General features: G+C 42.7%; 1 protein-coding gene across 1 annotated transcript in view; it reads right to left on the bottom strand.

Annotated features, from left to right (window-relative positions):
- Positions 1–5,843, bottom strand: part of B4GALT5 (beta-1,4-galactosyltransferase 5) — a 74,795-nt gene extending 68,952 nt beyond the window's left edge. The window contains exon 1 of the mRNA XM_044440243.1: positions 5,639–5,843. Within this exon, the coding sequence (XP_044296178.1) occupies positions 5,639–5,762 (124 nt within the window). The 5' untranslated portion in view covers positions 5,763–5,843. The remainder of the gene's footprint in view (positions 1–5,638) is intronic.
- Positions 5,844–18,902: the final 13,059 nt, after the last annotated feature.

Here is an 18,902-nt window from a genome sequence, read left to right as displayed (position 1 = left end):
GGCTCTCCTTGCAAAATGTTCAGAACCTGCAGTTTATACAAAATGAGGTATCCAGGTTGATAACTGGGACCAAAAGGTCCAAACATATAATACTAATTCTGGTCAACTTGCATATAGGCTTTCAGGCCTAATTCAGAGTGTTGGTTTAACCTATAAAGCCCTACACAGCTTGGGACCACAATACCTGATGGAACACCTCTTCCAACTGCAATCCACAGGAATACAATGTTCAACACCTGAGTCCTCCCTCCAAATACCAACTCTGAGAGAAGCTTGTTGATGGCAACAACTCTTCTCTTTGGCAGTAGAATGAACTTTCCACTGAGGCTCACCCGAAACCAGCTTTACTAAACTTTTGGTGACCTCTATGATGAGAACTATGCAATAGTTCTAAATTTTAAATGAGGGGAGGGCTTAGCAGGTCAAGCTATATGAACCTGTCATAGCTGTTTAGAAATTTAAAAACAAATGTTAACAACCTAATGAAATTTTATGAAGTTTTTATTGTTAATTATACTTTTTATATTGTATTTTTATCAAATTTATTTTTAGCAAAGAACTTGGGTGGTATATATATTGGCCAGCATAGAAATAAAAGTAATAAGAGGTCCTTAATGTGCCATGAACATGTATTAGATGTACACAAAAAATACTTAGAAAGTATTTAATTTCAATAATGGTCATACTATAACAAAGTTGTCAAGGATGTAGACAATTATAAACAATTTAAAAATAGAATGTGCAATACAAATAATAAAAACATGATGCAGCATTAAAACATACTCAACATTAAGATATACAAGATCAAATAAAAGGAACAGAGAATAAAACATAAAAGTTAACTGGATTTTAAAAACGACAGCATTCTGAAAAGATCTTTGCTTAGTGCCAACAGAAAATCACATCAGACACTAGAGGCCTCTCTGCTTAGGTGTTCTATTACTGAGCTGCCACTACCAAAACAGCTTTCACTCAGAGCCACCTGGTCGGAACACCCAAAGACAGCCCACTGATAAAAATCTTAGGTGTATATAACAATAGGACTACAATGGGAAAGACATTTTTCAGGACTGCTTTAAGCCAGCCCCTAGATTGAAACTACCTCATAGAGAGTCGAACCATTGGTCCATTTAGTCTAATATTGTCCACCCCACCTCACCCAGAGCAGTTCTTTAGGGTCTCAGACAGGTTTTTCTCATTGCTGAACTTACAGTATACAAGGGCAGTATAAATCTCATGTGGAATTGCAGAATAGCAAGGCTTATCAAGCAAATGGTAACCCACAATCCATGGCTTCTGGGCTATGCTTGTATTGCTAGTGGCAGATTGAGCAGTATTACTTAGAATACAACATATCCAATTGTGGGAAAAGTAACTCTTTAACTTCTCTCAAATTCTAATTTTATGTGCTGAGGTCATCTTTTGAATACCTATGTTTGAACTTCTACAAGTTTCTAACTACCAAATTGAATTATTTTGCCTATTTAATTCAGGAATTCAATGTGTGCAGCAGGTTTGCCATACTACTTCCTTGCACCAAACTCAACAAGTCTTGTGGCACTTTGAGAGGTGAATATAGCCTTCCCAAATGTTCTGACTTCCAGATGTTTGGGCTTATCTTAGGAAAAATAATCAAAGCTACAAGAAAATGAGAGGACCTCTAAAGACTAAGTATCAGTGCTGAAGCCATAGCATAGGGAAACTGAACCAAATTATAATGCCAAAGATAATTTTGGATCACCAGCTGTTCCCTAAACTGGCTGAAAAACCTGTTATAACCTAGATTTAGCCCAGATTGCTCCTAATTTCTACTCTTCAGTGTTTAATTTCAGAAACAAGTGGCAAGCTAGCAGACAGCAATAACACTCAAGAAAGTCTTGCAATAGCCTCAGCATTATTACACTGTAGTTGGACAAAGCTTAAGAACAGGCTCTCTTGCAAATGCCTAGGATTCTAAGGACAAATAGGGGAGCTCTGACTGAGCCCACTGTTTGCATCTAGCATCAACCTAAACTTGGCGTAACAGGAGTATATGGATGCTTGCATAAGCGCTGTACAAATGCACAGACACTTCTTTGCTAAAGGTTATTTCAAGTTTAAATAACTTTTAACCTATTGCTAAATAGTATTATTGTATAAACACAAGAGTACATAGCTTTTAGTTCTTCACTGATTCAGCTATGATCAAGATAAATGAAAGCTAGTAACCATTAACAAAGTCACCTTTTCATAAAAGTATGCAAGCCAATGTTAGGGAAAGTCAAAGGCAGAAGTGGAAGAACAAAAATGAGAGGGATTGATTCCATAAAGGAAGTCACAGCTTGGAGTTTACAAGAGTTGAGTAGGCTGTCAAATACAGGACATTTTGGAGGGCATTCATTCATACATTCCCAATTACCTTAAGTCAGTTACAACAACAATATCCACCCAATACATCCAAGGATCCACCAATCTTAGCCATTTTTGGCATCCAACCAAACTTTGGGCTTGTTACTGAATCAGACCCATTTCCAAGACAGACAGCAAAGGTCTTAACCAGAGTACTTCAAAGGCTTGGTGCAGCTGTAGGGTAGATTCCCACCTATCAAGCAGCTTAGAGGATGAGGGTTTATTCACATTGTGCTAAAAGCAACTTGACACCTTGCCTTACAAGATATTCTGAGGCTCTGTGTGATGTCAACAAGACAGAATTGGTGAATGCATTTGTGGACTGTTCAACACATCTCAGATTTCACTTGTGAAGATAATATTCTTCACATAGTAATCCAGTCATTATCACTCTTCTTACATGTTTCTTACTCAAATAGTTGCACTCTTAAGGAAATAATTCATATAAGACTTGATAGTCAATCAACAAAAACTAATGCAGTTGCCTAAGATTAATTGCCTTCACCATAAAATAGACTTTTCAGTGGTGGCCTTGCACTTTGAAATATCTTCCCATCAACCGATCTCCTGGGTCCACGTCCTTGGCCATTTCAGAAGTGCTATTATCACCAAATGCATAGTTGTGAAATGTACTGATTTTATGGCAATTTTATACTGATTAGTTATGTCCTCTGCTGATTCTTATAAATTGTTTATTAACTAATTTTAACTAAATGTTTAAGAGCATATAGTCAGTGCATGTGAATAAAAAATAGATACATACATGCAAATAGCTAGCTTTTTTCACCTATTTGCTCAGTAGTAGATAAGCAATGCCAATTTAAAGAAAAGAAAAACAAACACCAACTTTGTACTGCACAAAGTTCCCTAGGTCAGAATGCCTTACAGAGCACAAGTTACATGATTTTCACTATATCTCCTTAACAAGCAATAAACCCAACTTAATGTTTTTACAGTTGTAATTATGCTATGTGTTTACCCATGACTAAAGCAACTGATGCTCAGGCTAGCCTGCATAGCATTTAGCTAAATACCCATACTATCAGACATTTAGCTTGAAAGGCAGAATTTAGTCGTTTAATGGATTTGGTGTATTATGGGACAATTCTATGGGTTGTACCCTCAAGTTTGGTAAACTTTATGAATATCCTACATAGGGCAGTAGGAACAGCAGAAGTTACTTTGCCTTCCTGTTGTCACACCTTTCATTTCTACTAGATGGTCCTTCTTGCCCTCTAGCAAAAGTATTTTGGAGGGAGAAGGAAGGAAGCTAGATCTCAGGGCAGCTCAGATCCTGGTGTCTTCAGTTTCCTCTCCTCCCACTGAAACACTGCCTTTTTCCTTTCTCTTAGATTGTATTCCTGACTTGGGAGACACAGGCAGTGCATTTCTTTCTGTACCAGCTCAACAGAGAGGGGTGTCAGAGATCCAGTTTCCAATCTTGAGGTCAGAGTACTTTCTCTGATCTTGGAGTTGGGAATCCAAAATATTCTGCAGCTCCTAGCACTGAATCAGCTGTTACCTATAAAGCATTCCTGATGTAACAAAAAAGTATGCAAAGACAATCTGAAGCATTTTTATATACCTTAGGTACAAGCACCAGAAAAGCCTGAATGCTATTATTCTCAGACAGAATACTGTAGTCTTAATGCAAAGTTAACAATAATGAGGTAGCAGATCTGAGAGAAAGCTTACTGAAATCTTTTTTAGTTTCACCAAAAATAGGATCATAAACAGCAGACACTGAAGTCAGAAAATAGCAGTCACAGGAAGTGCAACCTTTTCGACATCAGTGAAGGGAAATCCTTGCAAAAGATACCTTGTAGAACATCCCAATTAACTAAAACCTATCTAAAATACTAACCCTAAAACACAGATACCTGGTGGTATTTGGAAGCATGGGCAAGAGAAGAAAGCAACAAGCATGTCTTATAAATCAATTAATTGTCTTCCAGTACTTGACACCACTGCTGATTATAACCTGCAGGGCCTACCTACAGGTTTCTTCTAGATTTTTTTTTAAGAAATACCCATTTGAGAATTATTCAGGAGCCGGTCCAATACTCTCGCCATCATCCAGAAGAATAATTCTGTCCCTGAGGCCTATGTAAATATCTGAGGTAGCAGGGAGAAAGGAAATTTATACCCACCCATCCTCTCATGTAAACACCTAATCTCTCCTCTCCATCGCCTACCTAGAGCTAGAAAGGATAAAGTGGTGAATTACTCAAGGTCAGCAATGCAAGAGTGAGGAAGAAAGAAATGAGGAACAGTGAAATCACACCTTGGGAAGAACTGGCCCCGTTTATGTCAAGGAACTCTCTCGTCTATTTATAAAAAAAAAATAGAAAGACCCCAACTATTATACCGGTCAACAAAGGATATGACTACAAAGCCCAAATGGACAATTCTTGCTTTTAGAAATTAAGAAAGCCCAATTAAAGATATAGCGTCTCTCTCATCTGTCTACACACATACACATCTCACATAAAAATCTGAGTAAGAACGTACCTACACCAACAGACAAATGACTACAGGCGTGCTACAATGCGGTGAAATAATGAAATGCAACACCCCGACAGGATACAGGCGCTGCTTTGGCGGGGCGAACAGCAAGAGAATGGTGAACAACATCCAGGTTCTTAGAATGGGGCGCGCGAGACACGCGGTCCGGAAAAGGGGCAGAAGACGACCCCCTCCGGGCGTGCTCTCTCGAAGTTTCGACGCCTGCAAATTCGAGGGAGGGTTTGAGGGAGGGGGGAAGCGACGAAAAGGCCCGGGTGGCCCCGGCTCTGGCGACGATTCCCCCGGGGGGGACGCGGAGCCCGCCCAAGGCTGCGGCAACAGAGGGCGGGATGGCGTGAGGGAAGGACGCGCGCGCCGCACGGCTTGTGAGGCGGCGGCGGCGGGCGGGCCTCGGGCCCAGGCGAGGGGTTCTCCTCACCCCACCTCGTCCTCCCCGCAGCATCCGCTCCGCTCCTCTCCTCCGACCGTTAGGCTGAGGTGCAAGCGCTGCCCACCCCAAAATACGAGCGCGCGCGCGCCCCTCCCCCGTGAAGGGGGCCCCCCGCGCCGCGGCGCGTCTCCCTGCCTCGCTCCGTTCTCCTCAGCGGCGGGCACCGTTCCCGCTCAGCGCCCGTCGCGCTCCCCACTCCCGGGGTGCCTGAGGCGAGCTGCGCCGCCGGCCCGTTGTTTCGCATGCCCCAACCCACCCATCCGCCCGCGCGCCTGCTGCCTCCCTCCCACTTACCGATGCCGGGAGCCACATAGACGAAGTAGAGGAAGGACGAGGAAAGCGAGAAGAGGAAGAGGGCGGCCAGCAGCGAGCGCCGGGGAAGCCGCCAAGGCCTCCAAGGGCTCCGCTTCCACCGCATGGTCCGGCCCCTCCTCGCCCCAGCCGCCGTTCCGGGCGATCCCACGGAGGACGACGACGCCGCGGCTGACGGAGCCGGCGGCTGACTTGGCGGCGGCGGCGGCGGCGGCGGCTCCCCGCTCGCTTGCTTACTTTCAGTCCTTCCTTCCCTCCGCGCCGCTCCTGCTGCCTCCGATCCTTCGCCGCCGCCGCCGCTGCATGAATGAGGAGCCGGCCACCGGCGGTGCTCAACGAAACCACCCTTTTTCACGCCTTCCCTTTCCCTTCACCCTCCTCTATCGGCGCTGCCGAGGCTCGAACCAGCGGCTCCGCGAGGCTGTACAAGAGGGAGGGGCTACCAGGAGGAGCTGCGGCCAGGGGCTCTCTCCAAACTCCCCTTCTCGCAGCACAAGCCGACGGGCATACACAGGCGAACAGGCAGGCGGGGCTCGCTCCGGTCAAGGGAGCATCTGCAAACATCCGCTCGCTGCTGTCAGCACTGACCACGGATGGAGGGATCTTTAATCAGTTGGTATGGTGCCCCGCACAGGTGCGTACGTGCACTGATACATATGAAAACAAGAAGTTGATTTCATAACAGCAGAGCAACACTGATGTTCATTCATCAGTCCATGAAGTTTAGAACATGTTAAAGGAAGACATATTAAAGCTAATATCAGAACAAAATGCTGGATGTCCTTGCTTTGTACCATCAAGTTGTCCCTGACTGATGGCAACCCTATGAATGAAAGCCCTCCACAATGTTCTATCCCTGACAGCCCTGCTTAGCTCTTGCAAATTCAAGGCTGTGGAGTCCTTCAAGGAGGTAATCCATCTCAACTTCCTTTTCTTCTTCCTTCAATTTTCCCCAGCATGATTATTTTCTTTAGGGAGTTTTGCTTTCAGCTTTGTCATTTTTGCTGCTAGGAAAAAATCCGGCTTGATTTTATCTAGGACCCACTCATTTGTCTTCCTGTTGGTCCAGGACATTTGCAAAACTATCCTCCAGCACCATGTTTTGAATCTATCATTTCTTTTCCTGTCAAGCTTTCTTCACTGTCCAGTTTTCCCACCCAATCATAGTTATCAGGAATATAAGAGTGTGGATGATCATATTTATTTCATTTCTATACTAGGCCACAGTTGAATCAGAAAAGTATTAAAAAGTTTAAAACAGCTAAAACCAGACAATGACCAAAAAAAAATTAAAAATCCCAAATGACTCTCTCCTTCCAGAAGAGACACCCATTGAAAGACATCTACTTAAGAAAACAGTTGTGTGTGTTGTAGAGTACATGGTTGATATTTGTTGCTTTTATATCCAGACAAACCTCTGTATGTAAAAAACTATAATGTAGAAAGAGAGCTAAGAAAACATTTCCCTGTAAATAGCAAAGCAGCATTATTATTTGAATAGATCTGAAAGTATTTCAGAACTCATCAGCATCTTTACAATTCAAATTGAAATCATCCAGGGATTTTTGCCGAGGAATCAATTTATTCTGTACTCACCTATGGGACTTGTTATTCCACCTGCCTCTGAAATACAGGCTTTCATTTCTTGTACATATTGTACAGCTGCCTTCAGATCTTCCATCAAAATCCTTCTTTGCCTCATTTAATTTCTGTATTTTTCTCTACACACCAATTTTGATGCATTTTATAAAAATATTAAAATATTGGCCTCCAGTGAAATTGCCTTATGCTTGATAATTTTGTTCTATTTTCTTCATTGCTGCCTTTCCAAGACTTGGTCTTCTTTGAATTTCTTGGCTATAGTCTCCATCTGAATAGATGACTGAGCCAAGGTATGTAAAATGTTTCACATGTTCATTGTTAACACTAAAGTTTGGAAATTCTGTAGCATGATTTTTGTCAGCCGCAGTCCTAATTTCTTTCACTTTTATCAGTAGTTGCTTCAGTGCATTGCTGCTTTCTGCCAATAGTATGCGATCACCTGCAGATCTTAAATTATTGATGTGCTTTCTGCCAGTTTTCACTCCTTTCTCTGATTCTAAATCAGTTTTTCTTATGATATGTTTTGCATGCAGATTGAATGCACAGGGAGATTAAATACACCTTTGTCTGACACCTTTGCCTATGGGAAACTATTCTGTTTCTCCAAATTGTCCTAACAGTAGCTTCTTGACCACAATATAGGTTATGCATCAAGGCAATCAAGTGCACATTCATTTCTTTCAGGACCATCCATAGGTAATGGTCCTGTGGTTGCTGTACTCCTTGCTTTCATTGAACTGCATTTGCCATTTTGATGCCCATTCTCTCAGTCTGAAGAGATCATTTGGGAGGATCCCTTTGGTTTTAACATTCCTAGATATTCTGGTGTCACCAGTATTCCTATTTCACTGCATATTCCTAATTCCAGGTTTTTTAGAATAAAATGAAAAGTGTTGGTTGTAGCCATGGGCCAGGGGTGGGGGCGGAACCTCAGGTGAGCTGGATTTGGGTTCCAGGCCTGAGGTTTTGCACCACTGCTTTATAGTAAATTCAGCCTTAAGGTTACATTGATATATTTAATTACTTGGAAGTAAGCCCCAGTGAACTATGTGGAACTTTATGTGTTTACTCAGAATAAAGGATAAGGCAACACATGAGAATGCAGATGAAATAATTTGAACAAAAACAAAATTACAGGGCAATAGATAAAGGGCTTTTTAAAAATATCACATGAGTAGATCTACCCTTACATGCATAGGTTTTTGCCTTAAGAGGCAAAATCAGGTGCCACACTTCCAGCCTTGCAATGTGATTGCTTTAGTTTCCTCTCTTTCTGCTTCTTAATGATGTCCAAATTATTGCACTAAATCTGCATAGCACTTGTCAGAGTAAAGTATTTTTCCAGACTACTGCAGTAACACACATCCCTTAAAAAAGGGATGTTGAATAAGGATGAGCAGAGCTGTGTGAAGGAATGATTTGCAGAAAGTTTTTATCCTAGACACAGTAAGCTCTCTTTTTAAATGTGCAATAGTTGGTTGAGATGGGAAGGCAGGAAAATAAGGACGGGGATAGAATCAGAAAGAAACAAAAGATACACAGGCTTCACAGAGATGAGGCAATCATAGGAGAGTATTGATATAACCAGATATCAGAGCCTATTCCTGCCAGTCTTCCTTCCTTATCTTTCTGTCATGCTGTTTCCCTTGCTTAATTCCTCTTTTCCCCTGATTGTTGCTCCCCACCATTCTCTTTGTGCATCACTTTTCAATCCTGTTATGAAATAGGAGAACCTGCCCACTAGCTGTAGTTTAGCTGACATCCCAGGGCCAAACTGAATAGAATGTTAACTGTATGTGCATTTAAAACAAATATAAATGCCATCTGCTAGGAGGTGGTGGTGAACCTGGTGATTCGCCCACTGGGTGGGTGGCTGCTCCAGAACACCTGCCCAGCTGGCCCTCAAAGCAAGGCCTCAAGCTGGCTCTTCTAGAATGGTATTTACTGCTACAAAAATGCAGCTGACATGCCTCTTCAGAGAGCCTGCCCACTGGGGCCTTATGCTGAGGGGTCTTCTCCTCCAAAGAGCTGTAGATGTGGCTTGGGAGCTCTTTCCTATTTTGATGTGTTTTAAGGCAGTGGCAGGTAGAGTGATACAATCTGCCACCCTTCTTAATGTACTGTCTGCAGGAGATACATCCTTCCTCATGAGAGTAAGCCTGGCTAAGGCGGTATTTGCCTTCCAAGCAAGCCCTCTCTTGGTTGCCAGTGAGGGATTTCTTCCCAATGCTCATACAAGGTTCAGAGGACAAGTCTTCCTTTGGACCACAGCCAAGGGAGGAAAGTGTTGTTGTTGTTAATCACAAAGTCATGTCCGACCCATCGCAACCCCATGGAGAACATTCCTCCAGGCCTTCCTGTCCTCCACCATCCCTTGGAGTCCACTTAAGCTCACACCAACTCCATCTAGCCACCTCATCCTCTGCTATCCCCTTCTTCTTTTGCCATCTATGAGACTCCAAGGGACTCGCAGGAGTCTCCTCCAGCACCACAATTCAAAGGCCTCAATCCTTTGGCGCTCAGCCTTCCTTATGGTCCAGCTTTCACAGCCATACATTGCAGCTGGGAAAACCAAAGCCTTGACTATACGCACTTTTGTTGGCAGGGTGATGTCTCTGCTTTTTAGTATGCTGTCTAGATTTGCCATAGCTTTCCTCCCTAGGAGCAAGCGTCTTTTAATTTCTTGGCTGCAGTCCCCATCTGCAGAGCCCAGGAAAATAACATCTGTCACTACCTCCATTTCTTCCCTATCTATTTGCCAGGAAGTGAGAGGACCAGATGCCATGATCTTAGTTTTTTTAATGTTGAGTTTCAAGCCAACTTTTGCACTCTCCTCCTTCACCCGCATCAAGAGGCTCTTTAGTTCCTCTTCACTTTCTGCCATTAGAGTGGTATCATCTGCATATCTGAGGTTGTTGATATTTCTCCCAGCAATCTTAATTCCAACTGATGATTCATCCAGCCCATCCTTTCTCATGATGTGCTGTGCATATAAGTTAAATAGGCAGGGCGACAGAATACAGCCTTGCCGAACTCCTTTCTCAATTTTGAACCAATCAGTGGTTCCGTGTCCAGTTCTCACTGTTGCTTCTTGACTCACATACAGGTTTCTCAAGAGACAAATAAGATGGTCTGGTACTCCCATCTCATTAAGAACTTGCCACAATTTAGAAACATAGAAACAGAGCGAGTCAGAAGGGGTCTCCTGGGCCATCTAGTCTGACCCCCGGCACCAGCTGGCTCCGCTCACAACATGCCCACCATGTGCATGTCACAACAATTTGTTGTGATCCACACAATCAAAGGCTTTAGCATAGTCAATGAAGCAGAAGTAGATGTTTTTCTGGAACTCCCTAGCTTTCTCCATGATCCAGCGTATGCTGGCAATTTGATCTCTAGTTCCTCTCCCTCTTCGAAATCCTGCCTGTACTTCTGGTAGTTCTTGGTCCATATACTGCTGGAGCCTAGCTTGTAGGATTTTGAGCATCACTTTGCTAGTATGTGAAATGAGTGCAATGGTGTGGTAGTTTGAGCATTCTTTGGCATTGCCCTTCTTTGGGATCAGAATGTAAACTGACCTTTTCCAATCCTGTGGCCACTGTTGAGTTTTCCAAATTTGCTGGCATATTGAGTGTAGCACTTTTACTGCATAGTCTTTTAAGATTTTGAATAGCTCAGCTGGAATACTGTCACCTCCACTACCTTTGTTGTTGCTCAGACTTCCTAAGGCCCATTTGACTTCACATTCCAGGATGTCTGGCTCCATGCCTGATAAGCCATTGTGCTGATCAGGGAGGTTAAGCTCTTTCTTGTATAGTTCCTCTGTGTAATCTTGCCACCTCTTCTTAATCTCTTCTGCCTCTGTTAGGTCCCTGCCATTTTAGTCATTTATCATGCCCATCTTTGCATGAAATGTTCCCTTCATATCTTCAATTTTCTTGAAGAGATCTCTGGTCCTCCCTAGTCTATTGTTTTCTTCTATTTCTTTGCACTGTTCATTTAAGAAGGCATTCTTATCTCTTCTAGCTATTCTCTGGAATTCTGCATTCAGTTAGGTGTATCTTCTCTTTCTCCTTTGCCTTTCCTTTCCCTTCTTTCCTCATCTATTTGTAAAGCTTCCTCAGACAGCCATTTTGCTTTCTTGCATTTCTTTTTCTTTGGGATAGTTTTAGTTGCTATCTCTTGTACAATGTTGCGAAACTCCGTCCATAGTTCTTGAGGCACACTGTCTATCAGATCTAATTCCTCAAATCTATTTGTCACCTCTACTGTATATTCATCAGGGATATGATTCAGGTCATAACTGAGTGGCCTAGTGCTTTTCCCTACTTTCTTCAATTTAAGCCTAAATTGTGCAACAAGAAGCTCATGATCTGAGCCACAGTCAGCTCCTGGTCTAGTTTTTACTGACTGTATAGAGCTTCTCCATCTTTGGCTGCAGAGCACATAGTCAGTCTGATTTCTGTGTTGACCGTCTGGTGATGTGCATGTGTAGAGTTGTCTCTTGGGTCGTTGAAAAGGAGTGTTGCTATGACCATCCTATTCTCTTGACAAAATTCTACCAGCCTGTGCCTGTTTCATTTTGTACTCCCAAGGCCAAACTTGCCTGTTGTTCCGGTTATCTTTTGGCTTCCTACTTTAGCATTCCAATCCCCCGTGATGATAAGGACATCATTTTTGGTGTTAATTCTAGAAGGTGTTGTAGGGCTTCATAGAACCGGTCAACTTCAGCCTCTTCAGCACTAGTGGTTGGGGCACAGACTTGGACTACTGTGATGTTGAATGGTTTGCCTTGGATTCAAACTGAGATCATTCTGTCATTTTGGAGGTTGTATCCCAGTGTGGCTTTTCCTACTCTTTTATTGACTATGAAGGCTATTCCATTTCTTCTGAGGGATTCTTGCCTGCAGTAATATACCTGATGGTCATCTGAATTAAATTCACCCATTCCTGTCCATTTTAGTTCACTGATTCCTAAGATGTCAATGTTCAGTCTTGTCATCTCGTTTGACCACATCCAGCTTGCCTTGATTCTTGGATCTTACATTCCAGGTTCCTATGGAGCATAGATGTTTGCAGCATTGGACTTTCCTTTCACCACCAGATACATCTGCAACTGAGTGTCCTGTCGGCTTTGACCCAGTTGCTTCATTCTTTCTGGCACTACTTGTACTAGCCCTCCGCTCTTCCCCAGTAGCATATTGGACACCTTCCGACCTGAGGGGCTCATCTTCCGGCATCATATCTTTTTGCCTTTTGGTACTGTCCATGGGGTTTTCACGGCAAAGATACTGGAGTAGGTTGCCATTCCCTTCTCCAGTGGATCACATTTTGTCAGAGCTCTCTGCTATGACCTGCCCGTCTTGGGTGTCCCTGCACGGCATAAGCTCATAGCTTCATTGAGCTACGCAAGCCCCTTTGCCACGACAAGGCAGTGATCCATGAAGGAGGGGAAAGTGTTAAATTACCCTTTATGCCTGCTGTAGTGCTGATCCTTATCCACTCCCCCACCTGCTAAAATGTAACCAAGAAATAGTCTCTTATTTCTTCTATTCAGCTAAATCCCACATTTGTGGCATTTGTGGGATGATTAATTTTTTATTATGTATATCCTGCCCTTTTTCCGATGCCAAGAAACCCTGTGTGGCTTATCTGATCCTCTCCATTTTATGCTCACAAGAACCTGAACTGGGTTAGGGTGAGAGGCCCAGTCACCCAGTGAGTTTCATGACTGAGTTGTGCCTTGAACCCAAATCCTAATCCAGCACTCTAACTACTAAGGCTTTTAAGGCTAAGGATGGAAGTTGCAACATTTCATTTCATTTTTAAACATAAATAATGGGAAAGGATGACATCCATTCTGATAAGTGCATTCTATTGTTATGTGTGTTGATGTATCAGAGTGTAAGACTTGGAGCCTTTTTCTGAATTCATGCCTCTATGAAGGTTGTACTCTTGAGCCTTATCACACTCACTATCATCACTGCTTTAATAGCCTTGTTTATCATGTGCCCCTTGTCATGACTGAGTGAAGTTTGCAATGGCTTGGTTCTAATAGCTCTGCACAAATGCTGAATACATTCTGTTGCCTTGTTAAACAGCTTTAATTGGGAAAATTAACCTAGCAGATGCTAAACATGTGTCCTAAACTGATTAACATAGCATACAATGAGGAAGTGGCCTCTTGCACAGAATGGTCAATAAAGTGATAAGCCTCATTGGGCCTCCAGCTTAAAATGGACATATCCCTGGAACTATGCATTCTCTCGTTTCTGAAAAGGAAATGACGCGAACAAAAGGAACAATACCCACACCCACTCCAGTCTTAAGATGCCTGTGTTCACTTGCTTTTTTAAATAGATACCTAGCAATATTCATTTATATGCTTTCCAGACAACCAATGCCAACTGTATAAGGAATCATAATGCTCATGTGTAGCAGACCAAATCAAGGTAACAAGCAACTGGAAAATGTCATCAGCCATGATGGCTGGGGATGATGGAGTCACAGTCCAAAGCACAGTCCAAAGCATCAAGGCAGAGAAGACAATTATATATACTTTGATTGACAGGGTTTAACTCCTGAAAACTTAACGTTACATATAATCTAAATTTTCTCAGCCTGGTGCCCCAAAGATATTTTAGACTTAAACTCCCATCAGTCTCAGCCAGCTTGGCCAATGATCAGGAATGATGGGAGATGCAGTTAAAAAGTTACCAGGTATGGGAAGGCTGATGTATTGTACATTGATTAAACAAGTGGCCAAGGAAGGTAACTTTATAGAAACAGTGTTCACTTTTATAATATATGTAACCATGGGACATCCAGCTTAGAGCTACCACATTCTTTCTTGACTGGCATATGTGGATGAGAAATAAATAAATATAATAAATAATACTTTAATCAATCATATTTATATCCCAACTTTTTTCTTTCCAAGGAACTCAAGCCAGCTTACATAATTTTCCTCCACCTCTCAGTCTTATCCTCAAAACAACAATTCTATGACTTAGTTGGGCTCAGAGTCCAAGTAGCAATAAATTTTCATGTTGTAAATAGCACTAATTAAGATCAATTTACAACCTTCATTTACATCAAATCCAGAACCTACCTTTATAATATTTTTTATGCAGGGGTTCCCTGAGAGTTGAAAATTATTTCAAGGGTTCTTCTAAGGTAAAAAGACTGAAAAATGGGTTGTGACTGCTTGTTCCAAAATACTTTATTCCAAGGTAGTTACCTCAGATTCTGCATCTAAACTGCAGGAGGGTTGTGAAGGACACAAGGTGTCCGGACATGGCATGCTTCACCCAATTAAGACTGGCAAGGATGAGAGGAGCCAAACTATGTTTCCGTATTCTCAAGAATAAGTTCGATCACAACAAAATGGCAATTGATCCAGAGCACATGGCGAAGTCCCCTTCTAAATCTCTGCTGAGCAGGTAGCAATGACTGGTAACACTGGGTTGAAATTTCCACCACAAGTGCTGACTGGCACATTTGAATACAGGTGATTCCCGTGCTCACCTGGGAGGCTAGGCTGCCTGGAAGTTGGGCTGGGAGCTTTGGTGGATAGTTGTTCAAGTCTCTAGTTGGGTGTAATGCTGCTTGATGATGCCTGGGACATGACCAGCCTGGGTTTAATGCTGGCTAGCCAGGTATGTCCTACAGTTGAAATTCTTGGCTGAAACACCCAGGCCAGCTGGTCCTGAGATAAGCCCAGCAGCTGGTGAGAACCAGACCACCTGTTGTTCTGGGGGAGTCATTGTTGAACAGTCTGGCCAAGAAGTAACAATATCAGTCTCATTATCCAATACCAACTCAAGAAATCAGGCCAATGGAGTAGTGTTCCCTGTTCCCCCTATTTGGTTCACAACCAGAAGGAACCTGCCTCCCCCTCTATTCCTGCTTGGCTAGGAATAGAGGGGGAGGCTTCGGTTTGGAATCAAGAGAACAATAATTTCCCCTTACTGGAGAAAGTAGGGCATGGGTGGGGTGGAGTCAGGGGGGAAACTCTATACAAAGTTGAATTCTGTCATGTTGTCTTCTGGGTTTATCTTGTAGATTATCCCTGGCTTCTTGTCTGACTACAGTGGTCTGTTTTTATGGCTTCCAACTTTTATTATTGTTTCTCTAGGTGATTCCTGTAATATGCTTCATGTGAAACTATGCTTCATGTAAAACCATACATTATGTGTTCTGCTGAGCTAGGACTGATGGAGCTATATTACAAGGCTTGGCTCTAGACCATAGATTTTAGGCTCTGTTCTGGGAAGAAACTTGAAGCATGCAGATATATGCAGATATGAGTTGCTTTCCATCATAAGACTGGTGCCTATATATCCTGGTGCCTCCTGATGGGTCCAGAGAGAGACAGAGAGACAGAGACAGAGACAGAGACAGAGAGAGAGAGAGAGAGAGAGAGAGAGAGAGAGAGAGAGAGAGAGAGATGCTGCCCCATAACTCAAAGGTTTTCTGGGCAGCTTGCAGATGATAAAGATGCAAAGATGTTTCTCAGGTAAAGCAGAGCCTTTGTGGGTGGGGGAAGGAGGAACTGAGAAAGCATTGTTCTATTTCAGCCAAGACAATATTAGCTTACTGTGCAGCCATTGGACCACACACCATGATTATGCCAATGGCTAAGCTACCTAGGAATGATAGGAGTTTTAGTCCAAAACTTTTGGAGAGCACCAAGTTTGGGAAGGAAAATGCTTTGGCCTTCCAGGCATGTGCATGAAACCATTCAAAAGATGAGGAGGGAAAACAAAAATATGAAAAGACAGAGATCAGTGAAATAACACTCTCTCTCTCTCTCTCTCTCTCTCTCTCTCTCTCTCTCTCTCTCTCTGTGTGTGTGTGTGTGTGTGTGTGTGTGTGTGTGTGTGTGTGTGGTTTTAAAGCCTCTTGCTTTTACAGGAGTTTAATGACTTGAAGGCATGGGACTGACAAGGGTGCACTTAACATTTTCTGAAAACTGGCTTTTCTTATTCAGTCAATCTGGGAAAGAAAAGCCTCAAATTAAAATGCTTTTAAAGAGTCTTTTGTCCCTTCTTAGAAGTAGCTCAAGGCTGAAAGGTAAATTAAGTTATTAAGGAGCTCCTGCTCAAAGACTTGAGGGCAGTTTTCTGTCTCTGAGGAAAGCACCTTTTTGGTCCTCTATGTCAGAACTGACATCCCTGGGACTGATTGGAGATGGGGTGGGGGATGTATTTGAAGAGTAGGAAACTGTCTTTGGTGCAGAAGGTGCCAGATGGCATAGTTGGCTTCTCGAAATTTCCCAGGGGATGGAGTTTCAGAGAACCCTGCAGTAAAAGATGAAGCACAAATGAAAAGCAGCAGTTCTCATCAAGTAGGTCTTTCTCCAAACCTTTTAACAGAGACTTCTTTGCAAGTGCATTTTGTCAATATCTCAAGTCCCAACAAAAGAAACCAAATGAATAGGTAAAACTTAACAAAACAGCAGTATCAGGGAACAGTTGTTGTCAGGGATGGGCATAGAAAGGGCAATATAAAGCCAGTAAAAGAGAAGGCCAGGGGATTTGATGGCATGCAGTGATGACAACATTTGGCCTATAATGCCCACCATCCCTCACTGCTGGCTAGGGATGATGGGAGTTATAGGCCAAAACATCAGGAGGACCACTCCTGGAAAATGCGCTTCAACATAGATGAGTTCATCCATCCTCTGATATCAGACTTGGGCTTAGCCATGTGCTGGCACAGCACTAGTCATTCATAGTGTGGTCACTGTGTCCAAAAAGAGGACAACAAAGGATTCAGAATTGCATAAAATTTGCATGCACTGATTCATACAGATTTAGAAATAATAATTATTGTTATGTGCTGTCAAGTTGTCTTCTACTTCGGGTGCCCCTGTGAATGAACACCCTCCATAACATCCTGTCCATGAGAACTCTGTTCACCTTTTCCAATTTTGAGGTTGTGGCCTATTTTTATGGATTCAATCTATTTTATATTTGATCTTCCCTTTTGTCCTCTGTCTTCAACTTTCCTTAACATGATTGTTTCCTCCAGTATGTCTTGTCTTTTCATGATGCGTCCAAAGTATAACAGCCTCAGTATTTTCATTTTTGCTTCTAGGGAAAGCTCTGGCTTGATTTGATCTCGCCCCACTGGAAATACTTGCTATAATATGAATAGAAAAATAATATTATTAAATTATTAAAACCATTTAGGCAGACATTTAAACACAAATCTCCCTATGGTGGAGTGGTAGGAGAAAGGCTATGACTAGGTGACACGTGTGCCCTGCTCATTCTGCTGTCTGGTGGCTATGTGTAGATGGACAACTCCAAGGCCCTATCTGCTTTCTCTTCTCATGTTTCTTCGACTTTACGCCAGACTTTGAAGGGTTGCCCAGTCTAACAGAGGACTCCTTCCATCAAAGGGCAGTCCTCTTTAATGTAGAACATGTCACTAACCTAGCTAGTCCTCTTGTAAGCCAAAGCATTCGTTCAAAAGAAAAATGGTTTGCCAAGCCCTTATTTTGTAGGCTTTGCAGCACTCTCCTCTAGCTCATACCAAAATGCAGAATTATGGTGCCACAGTCAGCTATCAAAACCAGAAATGCCTTTGTGATTCCATGTTTTGAGGAGGTGATGGTTGGTTTATGGTCTTAATATAGTGACAGATCTCTAGGCTGTCCAGTGGACAGAGGTCAGATTCAGTCCACTAGGGTCTAATTCTTTATCCTTCCTTCTCAGTATGCTGAGGGAACAATATTTGGGTCAGATTTTAGATAAATATTTGAGAAAGACTGTTCCTATGACTGCAATCTATATATCTTTGGCGCAAAATAGATAATCTAACAGCAAACACTTCATTTTTTCTGTCTACAGTAATCGGTGTTGGGGAAAATTCTTAAAGGGGAATACTATGCCATGTGAGAAAGACTCAGAAGTTTAATTTTCTGAGCAGCTTAATCTAATTTTATAAAGGGCTGTGCCATTTCACAGTTTAAAACTAGAGTTCCATATTGTATGCTTGTCCTATTTTACTGGATTTGCCTTAATTTTGGAGCTTACTGGTGCTCCTTGATCCATCTTTCTCACAAGGCTCAGGTGGCTTCAGTGGCTTGGAGTGCTTTCCACTAGCTTTGGCTGGTGATTCAGCTATGTCCCTATCTGGACAAGGATAGCCTGGCTTCAAGAATCTACACACTGGTAATCTCTAAATTAGATGACTGCAATGCACTCCTAGTAGGGCTGCCCTTGAAAATGGTTCAGAGTGGCTCTCCCAGCCATGCTCTACTTGGACACGACTTTCAACCTCTGGGGCCTTCCTCTGAATGCCAACTCCAAGGGAAGCATGTCGGGTGGCAACAAAGGGGAGGGCTTTCTCTGTGGTGCCCCCCCCCCCATCTAGGAAACAACCTCCCTGCTGCAGCCCAGCTGGTGTCAAATTTGTCATCCTTTTGGCACCAGGTTAAGATGTTCCTCTTTTCTGAAGCTTTTAAAGACCTGTTTGGCCACCTAGGGACTTGAGGGAGATTACCCATCCCAGGGGTTTTTTTGCAGAGTCATTCTTTGCTATTTTCTGTTTCAGCTGTTTTAAACTTTTAATGTTTTTCTGATTTCATGATGTTTTTATTGTCCATTTTTATGGATTGTGGGAAATGGTAAAT

This window comes from Varanus komodoensis, unplaced genomic scaffold, assembly GCF_004798865.1.
Source record: "Varanus komodoensis strain SLA01 unplaced genomic scaffold, ASM479886v1 scaffold37, whole genome shotgun sequence".
Classification (NCBI taxonomy): Eukaryota; Metazoa; Chordata; class Lepidosauria; order Squamata; family Varanidae; genus Varanus; species Varanus komodoensis.
The sequence above is the reverse complement of the archived record's forward strand: the minus strand, read 5'-3'. Positions and strand labels throughout refer to the sequence as shown.